Source organism: Mus caroli, chromosome 15 (assembly GCF_900094665.2).
Source record: "Mus caroli chromosome 15, CAROLI_EIJ_v1.1, whole genome shotgun sequence".
Taxonomy (NCBI): domain Eukaryota; kingdom Metazoa; phylum Chordata; class Mammalia; order Rodentia; family Muridae; genus Mus; species Mus caroli.
In genome coordinates, this window is record NC_034584.1 from 49,673,646 (window position 1) to 49,695,111 (window position 21,466).

General features: G+C 42.8%; 2 protein-coding genes across 4 annotated transcripts in view; one reads left to right on the forward strand and one right to left on the reverse strand.

Annotated features, from left to right (window-relative positions):
* Positions 1–5,094, forward strand: part of Col14a1 (collagen type XIV alpha 1 chain) — a 209,322-nt gene extending 204,228 nt beyond the window's left edge. For 2 of the 3 annotated variants that reach the window (XM_029469983.1, XM_021183602.2), the window contains exons 46-48: positions 474–551; positions 2,464–2,619; positions 4,221–5,094. In XM_029469983.1, the coding sequence (XP_029325843.1) occupies positions 474–551; positions 2,464–2,619; positions 4,221–4,300 (314 nt within the window). In that variant the 3' untranslated portion in view covers positions 4,301–5,094. Of the gene's footprint in view, positions 1–473; positions 552–2,463; positions 2,620–3,424; positions 3,981–4,220 lie in introns of those variants that run through there. The other variant, XM_029469984.1, reaches the window with a different exon arrangement.
* Positions 5,095–19,131: 14,037 nt separating this feature from the next.
* The window catches only part of Mrpl13 (mitochondrial ribosomal protein L13), a 23,756-nt gene continuing 21,421 nt past the window's right edge, over positions 19,132–21,466 (reverse strand). Inside the window, exon 7 of the mRNA XM_021183878.2 lies at positions 19,132–19,375. Within this exon, the coding sequence (XP_021039537.1) occupies positions 19,354–19,375 (22 nt within the window). The 3' untranslated portion in view covers positions 19,132–19,353. The remainder of the gene's footprint in view (positions 19,376–21,466) is intronic.

Consider the following 21,466-nt stretch of genomic DNA (forward strand, 5'->3'; position numbering starts at 1 on the left):
ATGTCTGCGGCCCCAAAAGGGTGCTGCCTCAGCGGCTCTGTGGCTCCCGCCTGTCCCAGAAGCTGTCTGCCTCTGTGGTCCTCACTCTAACCTGTAGACTAAGTTCGGCGGAGTCCCGGAGCCAAGATGGCACTCTCTGCAGGGCAGGTCTCTGTCCTCCGGCTGGGCCACTTGTGATTCTTATTGTACTACTTGTGGATTGCCAACTGCGTACACTGAGAGGTCTGCTGTGCTCAATGGCGGGCCTGTTGCTGGCAGGCCGAAGCAATTCAGTAGGAAGGAGGGGGAAATGTGACCCCCTGTAATGTGATTTTGTATAAGCTTACCATGTCAGAGTTTAACCTGAAATCTTATGATACCTGTCACCTTAAACTGTCTCCGTCATCTTCACCAGAAAAGTACCTTTGTAAAATATAAATTCTAAGATTTAATTCTGAAGGCAACTTTTGTCTGCCTCCCCCTTTCTGAAACAGGTCTAACTGGTGTCAAAGGAGAGAAAGGAAATCCAGGCATTGGAACTCAAGGCCCAAGAGGTCCCCCTGGGCCAGCAGGTAAATCTTTCTACCTAACAGAAATTATAAGGCATAAATCTTTATGATCACTTTAAAGGTCCAAAAAATAGTCACACTCCATCCTTATGTCAGCTGGAATAACTATATTTCTCATGTATTTTATTGCAAGGCCAGTGCACTGGTTACAGTCCACCCATTATGCCACCTTCAAAGGTTACAGCACATTTGTTTTGTTTTGCTTGAATGCATGAAGTGATAGATTTCAAGTGCTCGGTGGCCCCCAAGGAAATGTTACTTTACATTTGCATATGTGCTTGTGTCTGAGATGAACACTCCCCCAAGTTTAACCACATGATGTCGATCATGAGTTACCCTCCAAGAAGAAGGTGTGGAAGGCCCATCAATCTCAACTTCTTAAATATGGTGATGCCTTATATCCAGTTATAGTCCCCTTGGCTGGAACTAGTCACACAGCCTCAGCTGACCTGGAAGGGAGGCATGAAATCGAGAGAAACCCAAGGGAATTTGGAGAACATTGGTAGTTCCTGCTGTGGTTGTCTTGCCAAATGAGCTTTGTGGAAGTTTTGAGTCTTGAGTACAATATCATGTTTTTCAAATTATCTCCAGATGAGCCGAGTTGTCACTGGAAACATGGGCTTGTGTCCTATTGTATTTACAATCCCCCTCTTAGCTTATTGAGTCAAAAGCTTAGAGACTTTTCTTTCCAACTCGACAGTGGTTTTGGAATACATCTCTAAGCCATAGTCCCAAGGCAACAGGTCCATCTTGATTGTAAGTCCTCCTAGCAGTTGTGTGAGGAACTGGTATCATGGGTGGTTGGTGAGAACTGCCCGACTGAAATTGAATGGACCTGGAGACTTCACATTACTCAAACAGCAAGGGCCACTTGTATCTATATCTCATTTCAGTGCTACTTGAGTGGGATTTAATTTTTTTATGGTTGGAGTATTTCATATACACACATAATTTGTTTTGATCAAATTCATCTCCATTCCCTCTCGGATTTTTGCTTATCTACTCCCCCTAAAAACCACTTTTCCCTTCTAATTTCAATTTTTAAAAAAAGCTGCCAGATCCACTTAGTGCTTCCTATATGTGCTCAGATGCAGTAGCCTCTCAAGAGCCACTTTCCTGAACAAACAAACAAACTGATGTCTGCTCTCACCACAGCCATCAGCTGCCAATACCTCCTCACTAAGGGGCGGGGCTTGAGTGAATTTTTATCCAGTTGAAGAACACCTTTTAATCTAAGGAAAACCAGGCCTAAAATTCAGCAGGCATGCAAAACAAAAACACTAAGCCAACAAATCTTGAATTCAAAAACAATTTTTTAATCGCCCCTTATTTCCATTCATAGTTCTTAATTGATGTAAGATGGCCTAAGGAAATTTAGACTAATGTGCTGGGTCCAATTTTAAACTACATCCCCATTTGTCTCTTCCAGGATCATGTTTTTAGACCTTAACTAATTCAATTAGCTGAAATCATAAGCCGGTACTAATTTACCCAACAATTTTAGCTTTCCGAGGTTGTGATTTGAGTGTATTCATGGGTGTGCACATGTGTGCTGGCCCTCAGATTGGATTCATGAGGAGCCATGTTGGAAAACAGAGCTCCATTGAGAAAATGAGAGTTTTGAGAATGGCCTCTTCCGTCTCCCTCAATGCTCAAGGGGGCATAGAGAAGAATACATTTTGCTCCTAATTCTGGAGCTGATTACAGGCATTGTCTTTGAGGAGAACATGTGATTCTGGTATGATCTGTTGCCCAGGGACTCTAGGGAAAAGAATGCAGTGAATAGAACAGCTGAATCCCCTAATAGTTGAGGCATACGAGGTTGCTTCTTTTAAAGTTAATTTACTTCATGGTGGTCTCAAAACTCACTCTATTGCTGTAAATGACAAACTCTTTGCCCTTGGTTGCTTCCCAGGACCTTCAGGGGAAAGTCGTCCTGGCAGTCCTGGTCCACCTGGCTCTCCTGGACCAAGGGGTCCCCCGGGCCACCTGGGAGTACCTGGACCTCAGGGTCCTTCTGGCCAGCCTGGGTATTGTGACCCCTCTTCATGCTCTGCTTATGGCGTTGGAGGTAAGTGCCAGTCTCTTGGGGGTTTTGCCCAGTTATACAATGGTTAATACTAACCTGTGTGTGTGTGGGGTGGTGGTGGTGGTGGTGGTGGTGGTGGAAATTAAACGGAGGGCAGCAGAACCTGGGCTCCACACTCCCTTACATCATCTTTAGAGTGCAAATTACTGCAGTCTACTCATATCCCTTAGGAGAGACTTAAATAACACCGCAGCCATTTTTTTCTTTGCTTCCAAATGTTGATTTCTGGACTGAGGATCTAGCATAGTGGTAGAGCATTTGCCAAATGGTGACCCATAAAGACTTGGCCTCCTAATGGGTCACTTGTCACATATGGTTGAACATTTAGATATTTTCCATGCTGTTTCTGTTATGGTGTGCCCATGACATCCTGTGAAATTTCACTCTCTGTTTAAGTTCTCCCCCATAATAAGCGAGGTCCCCAAAATTCTTTTAGATGACATCTGCCCACCATGTGACAAGAAAGGTCTTAAGATCAAAGTTGCCAGCTGTTTTTGCTTCATCACTAAGTGATAGGCTGAGATTTTGAAAGCTGAAGCATCTCCCACACATGGCAGCAGTCTGCCTGCTCACCCTGGGGCCTTTCTGAATCATCGCGAGAGAGGTTCAGAGACCCGCTGTAGGTCTGTGAGGAGATTAGTCAGCAAATGCACGTTTTTCCTTTTTAAGAGAAATTTAACCTTAGTTGCCAGAGAAATTGGTCCAAGTTTTGTTGATGTGTTTTTTTTTTTTTTTCTGTTCATCTTTTCCTTCCCTGTCCTCTCAAATCTGTCCCCTGTCCCTTAAGATCTCATCCCGTACAATGATTACCAGCACTGAAGTGCTAATCCTGCCTTTGGTTGCATTGGCCTGGGGATTTGGCTATGGATACACAAGTGGTTCACCACCACTACTAAGCTCCTGCCCCTGACAGTGGTCCCCTCTTTCCTCTCTCACCTGCTTCTCCATCTCAGACTTTCAAGTCCCCTGCCTACCCCGCTCCAGACACGCTGGAGTGATAACATTGTAACAAAGTATAACAAAGTGCAACAAAGTAACATAAATCAACCATAGTAGAACCAGACTTCCGGTCAATCTGAATGGAGGTCTGGGACTCTGCACCAAGACTTTATCCCAAAGGCCACTTTACTGAGGCTCTATCCTGTTCCACACAATAGGATGAGTATCTTCCTCCTGGCTCTTTTGCTCCACCTCCCTCTCTTGGCACCCCCCTCTTTCCACTTTCCCCTGGTGATGGACTTATAACACGAGACTGGGTTTTTAATTTTATATTTTCTTCTACGATTCTACTGTATTTCAGGGTTTCTTTTGTAAATAAAAAACATCCGGTATTTAAGCAATTGGCCATGGTTCCAGTTTTCTAACTCCATTGTTTAGTTTGTCTTTCTCTTCCTCCTTTTACTAACTATAAAGCCTCCTGGGGAAGCGGCTTAGCAGGCTCGGCAGTGAGGGCTTTCTCCTCACACATTGCACCTCTCTGCTTTATTGACCAAATCTGTGTCCCTAAGGACCCAGATAGGGGAGATTATCCATTTATGGTTCCTGGGCCCCATCAGTACCCCACCCACACTTTTCCTCTTTAGTGTCCCATCCTGATCAGCCTGAGTTCACACCGGTCCAGGACGAGCAGGAGGCCATGGATCTGTGGAGTGCGGGCATCTGATGACCTCAGGAGACATTTGAAGAGCAGGGGCAGGCCCTCTTCTGGAGCTTCACTTACCAAATGCTGTCACATGGTTTGTCCTCTACTTTGCAGAGGGAGGCAGGGCTGATGGTATGGGGTATATTTCCTCTGTGGATAACGTCAATATTACCGTTTTTTAAAAATTGTGTTTTTAAAGCACCCCTTTCTGTGACACTGTTTTAACTGTGCACCAATTAATTTGGTCTTCTTCCAAAGAAGAGTGCAGAGAAGGATAAACCCTGGAGTGTCTTCTCTGTTACATCATTTCAAGTTGTAAAATTAGTAAGAGAAGCGTGGTTATATCAGAGGGAATTTGGGGCCCTATCAGCAGAAGAGCGAATTTCAGAGATTCCCAGTTTATACCACTGTCCCTGTACCCATGGCAGTGACCTTGCTGGTAATTGAATAACACCATCACTGAGGAAACTACCTCCTACTTGTTTAACCTGATCTGTGTAACTCATAGATTACTCAGTCACTGGTTTCACGGGTGTTCAGAAATAAGAGCTAGAATATAGCCTTTCTCAATCCTGTAATTAAAAACAAAACCATAGAGTCTGTTTTCCAGTAGTCTTGACTCGTATAAAATAATGACTTCCTCCCAGTTCTGATGCAGAAGAGACCCATCTTTTGGCAGATCATTTGTCCAGGAGTGTGTTTCAGGGCTTGCCTCTCCTCGACTTACAGGGATTGCTTTGTAAATGCAGATATGTTTTTGAAGACTTGTTTTTATCCTTTTTTTTTTTATAAGCAAATAAAAACTTAAAACACCATGTGTGGATTCTTTTAACTTCTGAAACTTCTGAACATCACCGTCAGCCGTTGTGGTCTTGGTTGACTGTCAATCTCAAAAGGAACAGCTGTGGTCCTATAGCTAAACATTTATTCTACCTCTCCCTCCTTTATCCCTTTGTCCTCAGTGGTTGAGACAGTGGTTAGCCACAGAACGCCCGCCTCTGTGTAGAAGACATTCCTGTCTGTACTAAGACATCCCTGAAGACCTCTAAAGCAGTGCTTCTCAGGCTTCCAACGCTGCCACCCTTTAATACACCTCCTCTTGTTGTGGGGATCCCCAGCCATATCAGTATTTTCTTTATAACTGCAATTTTGCTACTGTATGAGTCACAATTTAATACCCTTGTTTGCAGATGGTCTTAGGTGACTCCTGTGAAAGGGCCATTGGACCCACAAAGGGGCCACAGCTCACATGTTAAGAACCTCTGCTCTAGATGGTAAAGAGGAAGTTAAATTGAATCTCAGAGACTCTAGACCTTAAACTAGAACTTCTTTTGTTTTTATTCCAAAGGAAAACTCTTAAGTATTAAAAAAAATAGTTGAGTTCTATTAGTTTATTATATACTAGACCATTTGTTCTCACCTAACTCATCTAAAGCACATCTCAGTAGTCATTGCTGAATGTCCAAACCGAGAAACCTGAAAGAGGATCACTATGGAGCACTGTATCTGTCACCTTCTCAGCCTCTTAAGTTGACAGAGATCTCCTAGGGAACCCTAGGTCTGACTAGGGTCCCCTGTTCCGTTCTATTTGCTGGTTGGAACTAGGAAAGAATGAAAGCCATATCTTTCTGTGAGCCCCATCTCCTCAGTTGCTAACAACCATTTTAAGAAAGTTGGGTGGCTTCATTTACAGCCTAACTTAGGTTCTGTCTGGGTCAGGAGAAGACTCAGAAGAAGCAGTATATCTGTTGAGTCACATTTTTTCCCCCTCCACCCTTCTGCAGATCTCATTACTGCCTTTGGTTTCTGTTACTAGAGAGAGGAAATCTTGCTAACAAAGGATCCAACCGGCATCATGTATGTGGGTGCCTTGGATGACCCAGGCAAATAAGTAGCTTTCTGGTGTAATGACGGAAGCCAGAGAGCATGTAGCCTGCAAACCTTTATGTCCCAGCTGAAATTTACCATAGAAAAACAGGGCCAGCAAGGAATAGGAATTGCTCAATAACGCAAGGAATATCCACATAGTTGAACCTAGAATCCCCTGGGAGAACTCCTCCAATTTAAGCAGCTGGAAAGGTGATACATTACTCTATAACAGTCTTCTGTCCGGTTCCTCTGTCTGGGACATTTAATGATGACGATCAAGATGAATAGTCTGTGTGTTTTTGATGAGTTAGGTAAGAACAAATGGTCTAATACTGTGTTACTTCAAAGACTTTCAGTTTTTACAAAAGATGAAGCCATTAGAGACTCTAATCTCTTCACAGCAGTCTTGGCTTGCACACACACACAAATAACCTGGCTTTGATTTGGTGACTTGAATATGTTTACTTAAGCAACAGCAAAGTCTCATTTGCTTAGCGTGTGTCATCACTTGGACCCTGCATCTCGGCTTTTTATTGAGTGACATGTTCAGAATAAAAGATGTACTTCAGATTCTGGATGTGTGTGTTTATAGTACACAGCCTGTAATACCAGCGGACTCTCAGGAGCACGTTTTACTGGCTCATTTATCTTGGCAGGAATGTACTTCTCTCTTTATAGGTGTACGCCATTTTCTGAAAGTAGCAGGCCGTCCTATCATGAGGAAAAACTTTCCTCCTCAGACTCTCCATCACATTTGTTAGGATCTCTGTTTCTTTCAAGAACTCCAGGATGACCTTTCCTTTCTTCTTTGACTTTTCTTTCTGGAGTCATCTTTCCATACCTCTAACATTGCTGATTTAAGTCTGAGGCTGAAAACAAAAACAAAAGAGATGTGAACTATGGAGAGAGACACAGAATGTATGAGGAGAGCAGTAAATGAATTCAGACTTATGAGAAGTGATGTGGAGACAGAAAAAGCACTGGGATAGGAGTGAGGAGGGGGTGGGGTGGGGACGACTGCAAATGCTTCTAATTGGGTGCACATAGAATGCCTCTGACCAATCAGTGGAGAGATGGAGATAAGCAGTATGCTGGAGGAGAGTAGAAGACCCTGAGTTCAGTGCACTCTTTCAGGAGTTGCTTGTCATGTGAGAGGAGTCTTCTTGATAAGAGAGGGAATGGAAGAGGGAACAAGATAAGCCCGGAGACCAATGGAAGCACTTAATGACTTAGATTTTAAATCTAACTTCACAGGACTAAATGAAGACATTATAAAAAGAGGAAACTCCATAGTCTAGTGTATTTTAAGTTTATATAGGGCAAATAAAGGCCTACCACAAGAAAGTTGTATGCATTGTGAAGTTGGGCTAGGCACAAAAAAAATTGCAACTGAACACACAGAGTGACAGTTCAAATCTAGGCGTTCTGCAGAGATAGATGTTCTTAGCCTACTAAAGTGTTTGGTGTGGCTGATGAATTTTAATGGCAAAGGAGAGCCGAATGGGGGCTTGGACTGATGAACGATTCTTTCTTGCTCTCTCACTCAGGGCATCTGCCTGGTGTATCTGGATCTAGAATTGTGTTCTGCTTCAATATTAGATATTTCTAGTCTCAACATGCACATCTGTGGTTGTTGTGGCAGTAGAAAATGACATTTAGACTCCTCTCTGAGCTTGTGTCAGAAGCCACACACACTGTTTCTATTCATGTGTCACAGACTTAAGACAATTAGGTGACTTTTGTTTCTTTCAATGATGGGGAGAAGTGCAACTATCTGCCCACAAAGCAGAAGAGACCCAGGTTGGTTGGCAAGGTGCGCTAAAAGCTGCCACTTCAGCTGTCACTCATCTCAACCTTATGGAGACACAAAAGCCAGTTCACAAGCATCTTGATTTTCCCAATGAAGATGCAGAAGTGCAGAAAAACTAGCTAACTTACCTCAAGACCTACAGATAGAATTTAAGTCCAGGCATTCTGGCAGAAGATATGATGTCCTTCTAACTTGTAGAGGCTACTTGTGGATATGTGGATTGGTAATTCTTAAAATGGTAAAAATAAATAAATAAATAAATAAATAAAATAGTGGAAATGGAAGTCAGTAATATGAAGATTCCAAGACACTGGTGAGTTGGCAAGAATTCTCTTTCAGCTGTCCTGAGTTGAGAATTCATGTATGCCCACCCCCTACTACCTCAAACACACACACACACACACACACACCACATATAGTTGAGAAGTACAGGCAGCGAGTAGACAACCAGTTGAGACTTACCAATTTGAAATCATCCCACGGGGAAGAATGGATTGGAGGAGATCGGAGCAAGCGAGAAAACAACACTTAAACTGTTGTAGTGGCCACTGACAGACAGTGGAGGACCATCTACACTGTTGGAGTCGGTGGCTCACTAATGAACATGCATAAAGATGAAGAAAGTCATCCCAGGATAGCCCAGTACTGGCATGAACAACAGAGTGAATGAGATAACTGTGTACCCGAGGATTAAAGATCTGAAGCAGAGAGATTGGACAGTTCATGTTAGGAGATACAGCTGACTTGTCCTAATATCTGATCTTATACAATGTAATCTTTATCACATCTCAGACTGTCTGTCAGCTGAAAATGTCTCCATCAGTATTTGTGAGATACTTCTCAGAGGCATCTCATTCTGGAGCTGCAATTGTTCAGTCTTCTAGCAGGAAAAATGTCCTTCAGACATGAAGCAGAAAACATAGGAGACAAGAAATATGAAAGATCAGCTTCTGTAGCAGCTTGCAAATTCAAGTTTATTAGACATTTCAGGATGTGAGGGAAATATTTAAATCTTAAATTTATTCATTGGTGTGTACCCGTGTTTATCTTATCATGCATGTAAATTCCAGTCATCGCATTTTACGGATCATCTGCCATGCAGTCAGCCATGCTGGTGTGCTGGTGAATAAGAGAACTTGGACCAGATTATGCTAAAATGCTCACGTTACCTAGGGGCAACACAAATTCTGCCAGTGAAGAGTTCTTAAACTGACTGATTGGAACTAGCATTTTGGAGCAGTTTGGGGGTTTTATAGGATAGACTGGGATGAAGAGGAACATTCAGTGAGGAACCCCCATGTGAGCTTAGACTCTGGGCACACTGCTGAAGGTTGATTTCCATATGTCAGAATAAGCATTCCCATCATAGAGAGTGTCAGAATACAGAAAGTAAGGCACACATTTGAACCTGCACCGAAACAAGAAGAGACAAAGCGGGGACTTTTAATTTTGACTCATTCATTTCTATAGATTTCTACGAGCCCTTCTCTCTAGAGACTATGTTGCATCTTACATTTCAGTGATGAGAGAGTTTACACCACCAGTACAGTGGTGGGGCCATAAGAGGAGATGGCTGTTCTGTGGACAGTCTAAAAAGGATTATGGGTAAAATGTGATGTCTGATGGGATGTGTGTGGTAGACACTCAGAAGGCAAGCATGGCCTCAGGATGTCAAGACGGAGAATCTGGGTGAATGGTGATTTCAGAGAGAGAGAGACAGACAGAAATGTGAGGAAGGAGAGGAATCTGTTTAAACACAATGACATCCCCTAGGTTGTTGATTTTTGCGGAGGAGGCACATGATTGTCTTGGGGAGTGTCTTAGTCAGGGTTTCTATTCCTGCACAAACATCATGACCAAGAAGCAAGTTGGGGAGGAAAGGGTTTATTCGGCTTACACTTCCATGCTGCTGTTCATCACCAAAGGAAGTCAGGGCTGGAACTCAAGCAGGTCAGGAAGCAGGAGCTGATGCAGAGGCCATGGAGGGATGTTCCTTACTGGCTTGCTTCCCCTGGCTTGCTCAGCCTGCTCTCTTATAGAACCAAGACTACCAGCCCAGAGATGGCGCCACCCACAAGGGGCCTTTCCCCCTTGATCACTAATTGAGAAAATGCCTTACAGTTGGGTCTCATGGAGGCATCTCCTCAACTGAAGCTCCTTTCTCTGTGATAACTCCAGCTGTGTCAAGTTGACACAAAACTAGCCAGTACAGGGAGAGATGGGTTGGCTGGCTGGGGTGACTTGGTAGGCTCACACAGCCAGTTCAGGTTGACTCTCTTGGGCCCGTCCTCACTAAGAAGTTGCATTCGAATGAAGAGTGGAGGTTTCCAAGGCATAACCAAAACATTTGGTTTCAGAAAGCTGCTGAGTCATGGGTGTTGAATCATGGCTGTTGATTGGTGTGGTACTGGGAACAATAAGGGAAAGAAGGGCTCAGCTCACTTTAGAGAATTGCTATCCTCTTTAGGACACCCTGAACAAAAAAATAAGTACACAAATATAATGGTTTCCCATTATCTAATTATTAATTAGAGATATATTAATTTCATATTCTTTTCACCCACCCATATTGAAAAACTGAGATTTAAAAAACTACCAAGTGTTCAGCTTGCTCACTGCTTGAGTGGCTGTGATTTTTGTGAGTTTGGGACCATGAGGGAAATACCTCTTTTTAAAAATGCCTTATGTGTTATATTTAGTTATTTCTGTATTGTTTGGAAAATCTTTTGTAACAGATTTATGCTCTCAGAACTTTAAGGCATTAATAGGAAAAAGACCACAAAGGATTTCATAACACAACCCAACATCACACGATAATGTATTCTTTTAATATTCTCATCATAACAGGAACTGGGGGAAGAAAAAAGGATGCCCTACTGATATTTAGAAAGATGCTGGAAAGCAGTATCTTTAAAGGCAGAAAGGGGCATCAGGCTCAGTACTCTCCCAGGATTGGCAGTGCTTGCAATTTACTGATGTCCTGATCTTTCTTTGTATTTTATTGTGTTTTTTTGTTCTTATTAATTTCTTTTTTTTGTTGTTGATTAGAAAATATTCATAGCCAATATAGTAAAAGTGTATGTTATTCACCTAATGAGAAAGAAGTTTTATAATGAAATCTATACAATAAAAATATATTAAGGTTTATAATGAGCACTGATTTTTTTTTAAATACAAATAACAAGTAAGGCAGAAATGGAAGTATAAATAACAAACATATTTGTCTTCAGTTTTCAGCAGTCAACTGGTCCCAACTCAGTGAATCTTAATAGGATTACATCCTGATTATATTCTAATACTCTAAAATTGATCTCCTGAGCATCACCAACCAACATGGCTTTCACTATAAAAAAATGGATGGTATTTGAATGTACAGAGTCAAGAAAATCAGACTTTTCAAATATTCACACTTTTCCTTCTTCTTCTTTTTCTCCTACATACTTTTCCATCCTGCCTAAGAACTGGGAAGTTTGGAGGCAGACAACATTGAACTTCACACATGAAGTTCCTTTTACAAACTCTCCACTTACTAGACTTGGGAAGGAGAAGCAGAAGCCCCATTATGAAACCTCCCTGTCATTGTGTGCCTGTGGTATTCCTGGAGGGTCACCGTAGGGTCTATGTCCGCTCCACTACAATGTGTGCTGTCTCTAAAGCAGACAGCCCCAACTTTGGAGACAGTAAAGCTCAAAAGCTGGGTGCAGTTAAAATGCTCAGGGCCTCACATACTCTAGATCCATGAGGCCTAGCTACCCCTGAGCCCCACTTCCACCTCCATCTTTACACTTGTGCTACCCAGACAGGCACTGACTGCAGCTAACGCAGCCGTGCTTGGGAAACACCACCTGCTCTGTTCCCCTTGAAACAAGCCGGCTTCACAGCTGCTGGCCTTGTATTCTTTCCTCAACTCATTATGTCTGGAGTTTCCATCACCCTAACTTAGCACACGTTAAGTATAACATCTCCATGTCTAGGTAGTCAACCACTGCCTAGTGGCTCCTTGTCTGAGACTAGCTGGACACAGCTAAACTTATTTTCTCTGCTTTTAAGATGTGAATTAGGTTGCCACTTCCCAGATTGCTTCTGCATGGCTACAAGACATGCTATTACTAATAAAGTGGTTTCAAAATGCAAAGTTCAAAAGTGTCCCATGGCTGCCACCTGTCACTTTCCCATTTGCAATGAATACCGAGACCATCAAGAGCACACAGAAGGGTGGAATCCGGATAGAATGTTGGTGCTCCTGAATGACTTACCATCAACCAGAGTGAGTTTAAGTGGGTCCAAACACAGTGTTTTAGCTAACACTCCACACCAAAGAGTACCTTGTTCATGGATCCTTAAAGGACCCTGCTAACTAGGCCCAGATACCTGCCCACAATAATGGAGAGATAGTAAATATATGTTGCTTTAGGATGCTAAGCTCACAGCGACTTGTTATCAGAAACAGATGGCTCATAATGTTAAATGTGGTAGATGCTAGATGCAGGATCAATTTAATGAGCCCTCCAAGTTTCTGACACCTGCAAATGACAAACAGAAGACTCAAAGAGAGATGAAGGATGAGTGTCTTATATGACACCTTATTTGGGAGACTTTTGGAAATCTTGACTAGAAAAGTCTAGTGGAAGGCTGGAAAGAAGGCTTGGAGGTTAAGAGCACTGACTGTTCTTCCAGAGGTCCTGAGTTCAATTCCCAGCAACCACATGGTGGCTCACAACCATATGTAATGAGCTACCATATGCCCTTTTCTGGTGTGTCTGAAGACAGCTATAGTGTACTCATATACATAAAATTAATCTTTCAAAAAATGGGAGGGGAGCCCCTTGGTCCTGTGGAAGCTCCCAGGGTAGGGGAATGCTAGGGTGCTGAGGCAGGAGTGGGTGGGTGGGTTGGGGAGCACCCTCATAGAGGCAGGGGGAAGGGGGAGAGGTTATAGGGTTTGTGGAGGGGAAACTGGGAAGGGAGATAACATTTGAAATGTAAATAAATAAAATAACCAATAAAAATGGGGGTCGTGAGGGGCGGGGAAAGAAAAGTCTATTGGAGAAACAAGCCTGTATTTCAGGAGTGGTTTGTTCGGATCTGAAGATATAGACTTCATTATACAATAAGAACCAATAGTACATACATAGAGGTAACTGACCAAAGAGAGTCCATGTAGGAATGGTGCGGAATCCGAGGGATCACAGCATTTAAGGGGCAAGAAGAGCAGGGAAGCTTGTGATGGGGAACCAGAAGTCCTCATCAGCAAAATAAGCAAGCAAAGGAGGACATTGCTGAATACAATGGTTCTCAGCTTACTGTGTAACATACTGACACACGGGCTTGTGCACACTGTGCCATTAGGAGCTGGGAAATCCCCAAACTGCTTATGAACTAGGCTTCCCTTGTGAACAAACATTCAAAGCTCAAGGGCAGGATTTTAGTTTCCTAGCAGTTTAAAAAGTGCTATGAGTCCCTATCATTTTATCTTGTAAAATCTGAGGCAGGCCTCAGAGACACCTCAGCATGGCTTCTGTTTGGTCCAATGTTTCCTACCCTGAGTTTTCTTTCGTAACAATTCAAATAATAATATACTATAGATTCTTTCCATAGAGGTCTCATGATAACTCATCACACAAATAGGTTATTTCAGCAGTGGTGGAGCTGCGTCATAGAATAGCCATTAATATTTGTGATCTTAGAATTGACAGTGGTGCTTTACGTAAAACTTTCAATTTTTGGTTTCAAGTTTGTAGTCCCATGTGCTTTGGGAACGGTCTTTGCAGGCAGAAACTTTCTTACCGTCTGTTCTCCGTAGTATTTATAGAAGAATGTGTACACGGGAAATGTGCAGACAATACTTTTGATGAGTTTACTTTGTTAGGATGGGGCAGCGGTGATAGATTTGTATTGGCATACTACACACACACACACACATACACACACACAATTGAGTTGCACTGTACAGTCCATCTCTATAGGATTCCAACTCTAAGCTGATTATACAGGCCACTTTTGGGTAAGTGGATGAGGCTGCCGCCGCCTTTGTTCTCTGGCTGTGCCTGATGCTGCCCAGTTGCCTCCAGGGTTAGGAGCTGGCACCACTTCAAATTCTGGCACAGCACACTGTGTGCAAGGCTCTATGTGGAGAGATCCTGTTGACACATCTTGCCCAGGCCCCTGCTAACAGGGCCTGATCCAAGTGCTTCCTTCTCTTCCTTATTCCCTCTTAATGGTAGACTGTGGAAGGGAGATCTAGGGCAGCTATTGGGTACTGAGAAGATGAAGGTAGATTGATGTGGGGACAGTCATCTTTCCCATTCCCTAACCTGTTGGAAGTCTTAGTCTAACCTAGTATATACAAACCAGTCTCTTCTCTCCCTATCCTTGCTGCTACCTTGGCACAAGATGGCTTCTCTTCCACTTCTGACTAATCTCTTTGCTTCTGTTCTTGCTTCTCTCTAGTCAATTATTGATCCTTCAGCCATTACAATCCTTCCAAGAGAAGTCCTCTCTTGTGCTCCCAAAGCCTTAAAGTCTTTACATGGCTTTACAACACTCCTTATCTCAACTCTATAGCCACTACCTGCCCCAATGGCAGACCATTATAACCTCTGCTCTACATGTAGTACTCGGAAGATGCTGGGTATGCTCCTGCCTTAGGGCACTTAGACGAGCCACTCCTGTATGCCTTCACGTCTCCTGAGTCTCCTGTTCAAGATAATGTCCCTCCTTGAAGCTTTTCTCAAAATCTTTCCTACTTGTGACACTCCCGATGCCTCTTAGCTCTCTTGTCATTTCGTTTTGGGTAAATTAAACATAAAGCATGCATCCCTCCCATTCTTTTCATTCCAGGAGACGACTCGCCAAGCCCATGACTTTACTCACAGTAGCCCACGTCTGCTAGTACATAGAACGCAGCAGTGGTTTGATAAGGTCGCCCATCGAGTCTTGCTCATGTGCCTTCCTGCTTTTCCCTGTGACTTGGCCCAGGGACACTTGGACAAGACTTGGACTTAAGCTAAATGGTGCAACAGTGCCCCGCTGAGCCCAGTCACAATCAGTGGAACTTCATTTGTCTCTTGTGCATACATGAACAAAAAACATTGTTTTGGGGTGTAGGATTTTGTAGGATTACTGTGTTAACAGCCGAGGGGCCTCACATGAGGTCTGTGTATATACTACTAGTAACTAACTATGCATAACTTAGGTCTAACTTCCATATTATGACTTTATTTTACCTGCTTTCCTTCATTGGCTCTATAGCTGATGGGAGGGAGGTTAGGGTGGGATGGGGGGTGGGGGGAGCTGTTTCACTTACATATGCATCTCAGGCTCACCTTTCAGACTGCTGTGGGTGCTTAGTATTGGGACACAAACGTAGCCTGGATGGCTGAGAGCAAAGGTAGCATAGTACAGACTGGCGTGTGGACTTGCTTATTCAGCACTCGCAGAGTTTAGACCTCTAGGTCAGCTTTCTGAAGAATACACGCATTCACATTTCTGCATGATTTCCTGGCTCTGCCTCCACCCCATGTGGCTAACAGTGCACTAATAGGAAAAATCGCCGGTAATATTTCTTTAACAAGTTATCCAAATATTTTATTTGGATTATGTGGATCTGAATTCCCTCTAAAGAGCTGGACTCCTTTCATTCTTTTCAGTGATTGCGGCTGGAGCCACAGGGCATGAGAATTTCAAAGTGCCCATTTGCATGGCTTTAATGCAGTCTGAGGCACTGGAGCTCAGTTCCAGGAGCCCCTGAAGCACAGGTGTACCCCACCACCCCACCATCTTCTCAAAGCCACTGGCTGTGAGCATTTCACAGGTATTAACTTTGGAACCGAAGCCTGACGGCAGCAAAAGCAATTAAATCTACAACTACAGGATTGTCTGAAATCAAAGAGGTCCTGTCGTCCAAATGGCCTGGTGACAAATGCTTGTCTCTTCAGGGGCCCTATTAATGCTTCCTTCATGTAAAAACCATCCACTGAAGCTTGCTGGCCGTTAGCCTAGTAAAAACTGGCCCTTGACGGTAGCTGAGCATCTGTTTTACTGGTGCCCATCTGAGACTCATATTCTTCCAAGGTGAAGCCCCAAACAGACTCGAGGGAGGCTGCAGAACTACTTGGCCCTCTCTGTCCAGATGTCTTGGGCAGAGTAGAGAAATGCTATCTCTGTGTGTGCAGGTGATCATACTTAGGCTGACACGAAGCCTTAATGTCTGTTTTGGAAAGCTGACACTTTCTTAAACACAGTTCTATCCAATTCAGACTCCAGCCTGGCCAGCTTGGCTGCCAATCCCTCTGGGTCTTCTAAGCTCTGCAGGTCTTTGTCTCACTTGTTTCACAAAGGGGTTTTAGCCAGGAGATGTCTGCCTCTTAGCCTTGCTCCTGCCTGGATGTGATACTAAGCCCCTCTTAGGGGAAGGTGGCTAAACAGCACAGTCAATTGCAGCATTGAGAGAAAGGCACATGCTGAATGATGGAGCCCAGCTCTAGCGTGGAAGGTCAGTGATGAAGGGCAGAAAGCACTGCAGGGATTTGCTTTGTTTTAAGCCTAGTTCAACAACTACGAACAAAAACTCTACTGTCCAATCACCTTAAAAGATGGCAGCATTACTTTATGAGTAGCCCCCTGGAGGCCATCATGTGGTACAGTTCACAGAGACTCAGAAAGGTTACGTAGTGTACTGGCTGGTTCTGTGTGTCATCTTGACACCGTTACTTAGAGGAAGGAACTTCAGTTGAGAAAATGCCCCCATGAGATCCAGCTGAAAGGCATTTTCTCAATTAGTGACAGAGCGAGGCTTCAGCCCATTATAGGTGGTGCCATCACTTGGTTAGTGATGCTGGCTTCTGTAAGGTAGGCTGAGCAAGCCATAAGCAGCACCCCTCCATGGCCTCTGCGTCAGTGAGACCTGTACAGTAAAACCTTTGCTGGTTAGATACCCACTGCCTTAACAGTAGGGGGGAGAATTTCTCTTACTTGAAACATTCCAACCAAATTAAATAATGATCATGGAACTCATTTTAATGAATAAATATTTAATCCATTTAATAAACTGACAATTAACTAAAGCTTTGGCTTTTTTCTAAGATTTACCCCACTGTGGAAAATATCCTTTATCTCTTTGTCCAGCCATCACTTTAAACAATGATAACTGATTTTTTTCCCCCCAAATAGAGCCTAGATAAGAACTAACAGCAATCCTAAGTATCTCTCTCTATATTATCCATTATCACCTTATAAAATAAGTACTTGCCGCTCCATAAAAATACAAAATAAGGACTTGGCATCCAAAAAAGAAAGTGAAAAGTCTATGGCCCGCCTCCATTAAAGGAAAATACACTCGTACAAAGGTCTTTTAAATATGATCACTAAAAATTCAGGATTAGGTAGAATTAGGAAAACCAGATGATCTCATCAACTGAAAGTAAAAAAGGCCGTGGCATGAAAGCTGACTGGAGGAAAGCTGGATACCTCGGACCGCTCCTGCTCTGTGGAAGTGGAGGGGAGCTTCACTCACCTTTCTTGCATCAAACCCATGCCGACTTCATCTGAGGATACACCTATGGAGTCTGAACACTGATGACAACCACTGACTACTGACCACCTGAGTAGGCAGAGTCATATTCCTTGCATTGTTAAATCCTTTCCAAGTTAGGTATTTAAACAATGCTTATCATACTTGGTATTTCACTTGGTATATTCCTGAATGATAATAATGTTAATCTTGGGGATATTACATTCTTTCAACTCTCTTGCTTTTGTTATCGCTGACAGAAAGCCAGTGCCCTAACATGGAAACTTCTGTTTCTATTTTGGGAAAAAAAAAATCACTTTGTAAAATGATGGTGGGGCAAAGAGCTGTTGGAGTTTTACAGAATCATACAAACAGTTACAAAGTTCAGAACTGGCTTTCTACAGCGAGAACCTGGGCAAGAAAAAGCTAAATGAATGAAAGATGAAACCAGGCGATGTTATCAATGAGAAGACATCACCTCAGACTTCTGTCAGCCTGGATGGAAAGGACTCTTAAAGGTATTTCTAAAAAAGTCTGGCATTAGAATCTTCAGGAGAAAACCTCTTGGATTCATACATCCTATGTCAGACTTGAGCCAGTGTCTTGAGAACATATGCATGTAGACTTCAGAACTGGCCACTGCTCACCTTCAACTACACCAGCAACTGAGAACCCAGGTGACCTAACTCAAACCCTTCTGACCACAATTCTCCATTCACGCATAACATTTCTTAAGTCCTTTCATGTTTACTTTGAGACTTTTGGTGTTTGCCATGGTATATTTTCCTAAATGACTGAAATAACGCTGATCCTCACTCAACAAAACGACTAATGAGATTATATCCTCTCACTAGTCAGTCATGACTTGACTACTTACTCAGCTGCAAGACCCCTGGTATGTGTGCATGCAAATGCTCTGTCACTTGTATTATGAGGAAAAAATGCAGGCTCAGAGGATGGTGGCCGAGAACAGTATCATGGGTATCTCCTTTATACCTTGAGCAACCGTTTTCTTCCCCCAAAGACTGCATTTCTACACTTAGCCCTGTCTTTATCAGACCCTAGCAACCAGCCCTCCTAGCACCACAAGAAACAACACTGGCTTCTGCATGTACAGAATGTGATGCCTAGCCAACAGGGAACTACAGAAAAAGCCACACCTATATTGAGGATTTTGCTAAGACTGACTGACCTAACAGGGCATCAACAAACCAAAGTGTCACCTGTGCATGGCTTGGTGAACCGATTGGCTCACTGGAGTTAAAGTTCATGGAGTAAAAGTTGAGTCAAAACAGCCACTCACTAAAACGTTCAAATCCAGCAAGGCTGACGCTGCATGGTAGGTGTATCATGGAGTCTCATCTACAGCTGACCTCCACCTCCCACATCCTCCAGCATCTCCTTAGACCATAAAGAACGGAACTGGCTGTTCAGGACACAGAAAAAGATGGTAGCAGCATATCCACACTGAGCCAGCATAATGAGTTCTACAGGATGGGGGATAATACACCACAGGTAAGGACAGGAATAGGGAGGGTGGGCCTTGTTCACAGATGTAAGAACAGTAATCTCTTTTGTGAGAAAATACACAAATATGGTGATTTTTGGCTACTTACAACTGCATGTTATAGAGGGGCTATGTTTTCAGTAAGAGACATTGAATAGCTAACCAAATAAGCATTTTATTAACATGTGTAGCATTTAAAGCAGGTTACACAGGACACGTCTGTAAAACAGTATGTTCTACTGCACTTTCCTTCTGAGGCTTGGCCTTCTTGAGTGTTCCCCACAGGGAGCTCTCGTGGTTTCTCTCTGCCTTGGGCCATGGTAATACTTCAGGAAGCATTCAGTCTCTTGCTGTAATGTTCGATCATTTCCATTCTCCTACATCCGAAAATCATCAGGTCTGAAAGATTAAAAAAAACTGTGTGTGTTTCTTCATCAACTACTTTTTCATTTTCTCCTGAATGAAGATTTCCCACTTTAAAATGGAAGTAATTGTTCACTTAATGGCAGAACTTCTAAAACACATTCAAACCAAAGTACTACAAAACAGAAGTGACAATTTCAAAGTACTTTACAAAGTAAACCACAGTTTCTGTGCCTAAATATATATGTATTTAGTAACTTAAAATCTTCAGTTTCCCAGGGTGGTAGGATAGCTCAATGGGAAGAGGTGCTAGTGTGAAGGCCTGATGACCTAAGACCGACCCCTGACTCCCACACCAGGGCAAGAGATAACTGACTCCCACATGCCGTCAGACCTTCAGACGAATGTCTATGTGCTTAAAAACAAAAAACAAGAAAGCAAAAAAACCTAAGTTCCTAAGGTTTTTCCCTTTACAATAGATTTCTTTTTATGTTAACAAGTGGTGCTGATCTGTTCATACCCAGAGCAGCTGCTTAGAAGGCCTCATGTGAGCAAAACTCAGCACTGCAAGTCCCCGAGTCTACGGTTTAGGCCAGTGCTGGACTGGTTGAAACAGGCTGCAACATACTCTCTTTCCCAAATTCCCAAACAGCTCCTGACTGTGAGAAACAGCAACTTAAGTCTTGTGGGAAAATCCCACATGACCAGGCTAGCTAGCAGCATTATAGAAAACCCTTATGCTCTCTACCTGGGTCCCTGCTCCTTAAAGGATTAGAGAGGGCAAAATCTCTCTTCACTATCTTCAAGTTTATGAGCTAATGCACATTTTATAAGGACATGGGCAAAACATTTGTTTTGATATTATTTACAGTAAAATTGACAATATGCACATTATTAGGCTGAACGGCTTTCACTTCCCAGGGCACGCACTAAGAATAACCCTTGCTCCCGTCACTAGCTATAGCTAGTGCTCCCTTGGTGTTTCCTGTGCCACGGTACCCAGCTCCTGGAGCTACTCTGCCTTCATAGCATCATGTGTGTTACTCATTAAACGCTCTAACCCTGATTCCACTCTGTGGAAAGACAGTCTGAAGGCCACTCATGGTCGTCCTCAGTCCTTCTCAGCTCCACCCTCTCTGCCCTTCTCCTGTTGGCACATTTCTCAATGTATACACGGGGAATCTGGGGGTTCACTCTACGTTTTCAAGCACCACTGATGCTAAGACTTTCCACTCAGTTTCTCTACAGAGGTGACTTGTGTTTAATATAAAGCATCATTGAGCTAACAAGTGAGAGAGTAAAACGCACGCAGATCAAGATTAAGAAATGTTCACTTACGCAGTCTTTCCAGACAAAAGCTCTCCAGCAGAACTATGCAAAACTCAAAACTGAAGAAGTTAAAATGATCCAATTTTAATTTTTAGCCCACACAGTAAAAAAAAAAAATTCCACTTCAATGAGAGTACCACACAGGCTATGATTATTGGAATTGTGTAATATGCTGGCAAAGCTGCAACAATTATGGAAATAATTACTGATATGATAGTATTAAAATAAGTGTCCACTTGAAAGCTATGATTTCAGGCAACAGATGTGTGCTTGCTTTCTCCTTTTCCTTTTTCCTTTCCTTTCCCCTTTCTTTTCCTTTCCTTTCCTTTTTTCTTCTTTCTTTCTTCCTTTCAATTTCTTCTCATAAATAAGGAGACAGTCTAAGTATCAGCTGCACACAGTGAGCACGTGCTCAATCAGGCACATGTCTATTCATATCATCTAGAGCATAAATTATAACCTTACAGCATTTTCTTCACAAAAGTTCTGTACTGTAAAGCGCACTAACATGATAAATTCCCATTAATGAAAGAAATCAGATGAATGGCCAGTTGAAAATGGCTTGACTTTAAGTTATGATTTTGTTATCCATAGCTTTCAGCTCTTATTTCCTACCATTATTTTAAAAAACGACTACTCAGTAACTTGGCAAAATGGAGTTAGCATATGCTGAGAATAGGCCTAAGAGACCAGAGCCTCTGTAAGCACTAAAACAACTCAAATGAAACTCCAAGAGTAGTAGTTTTGTGTGGTGGATATTTTTTTTTTTTTTTTTTTTGGTTTTTTTTTTTTTTTTTT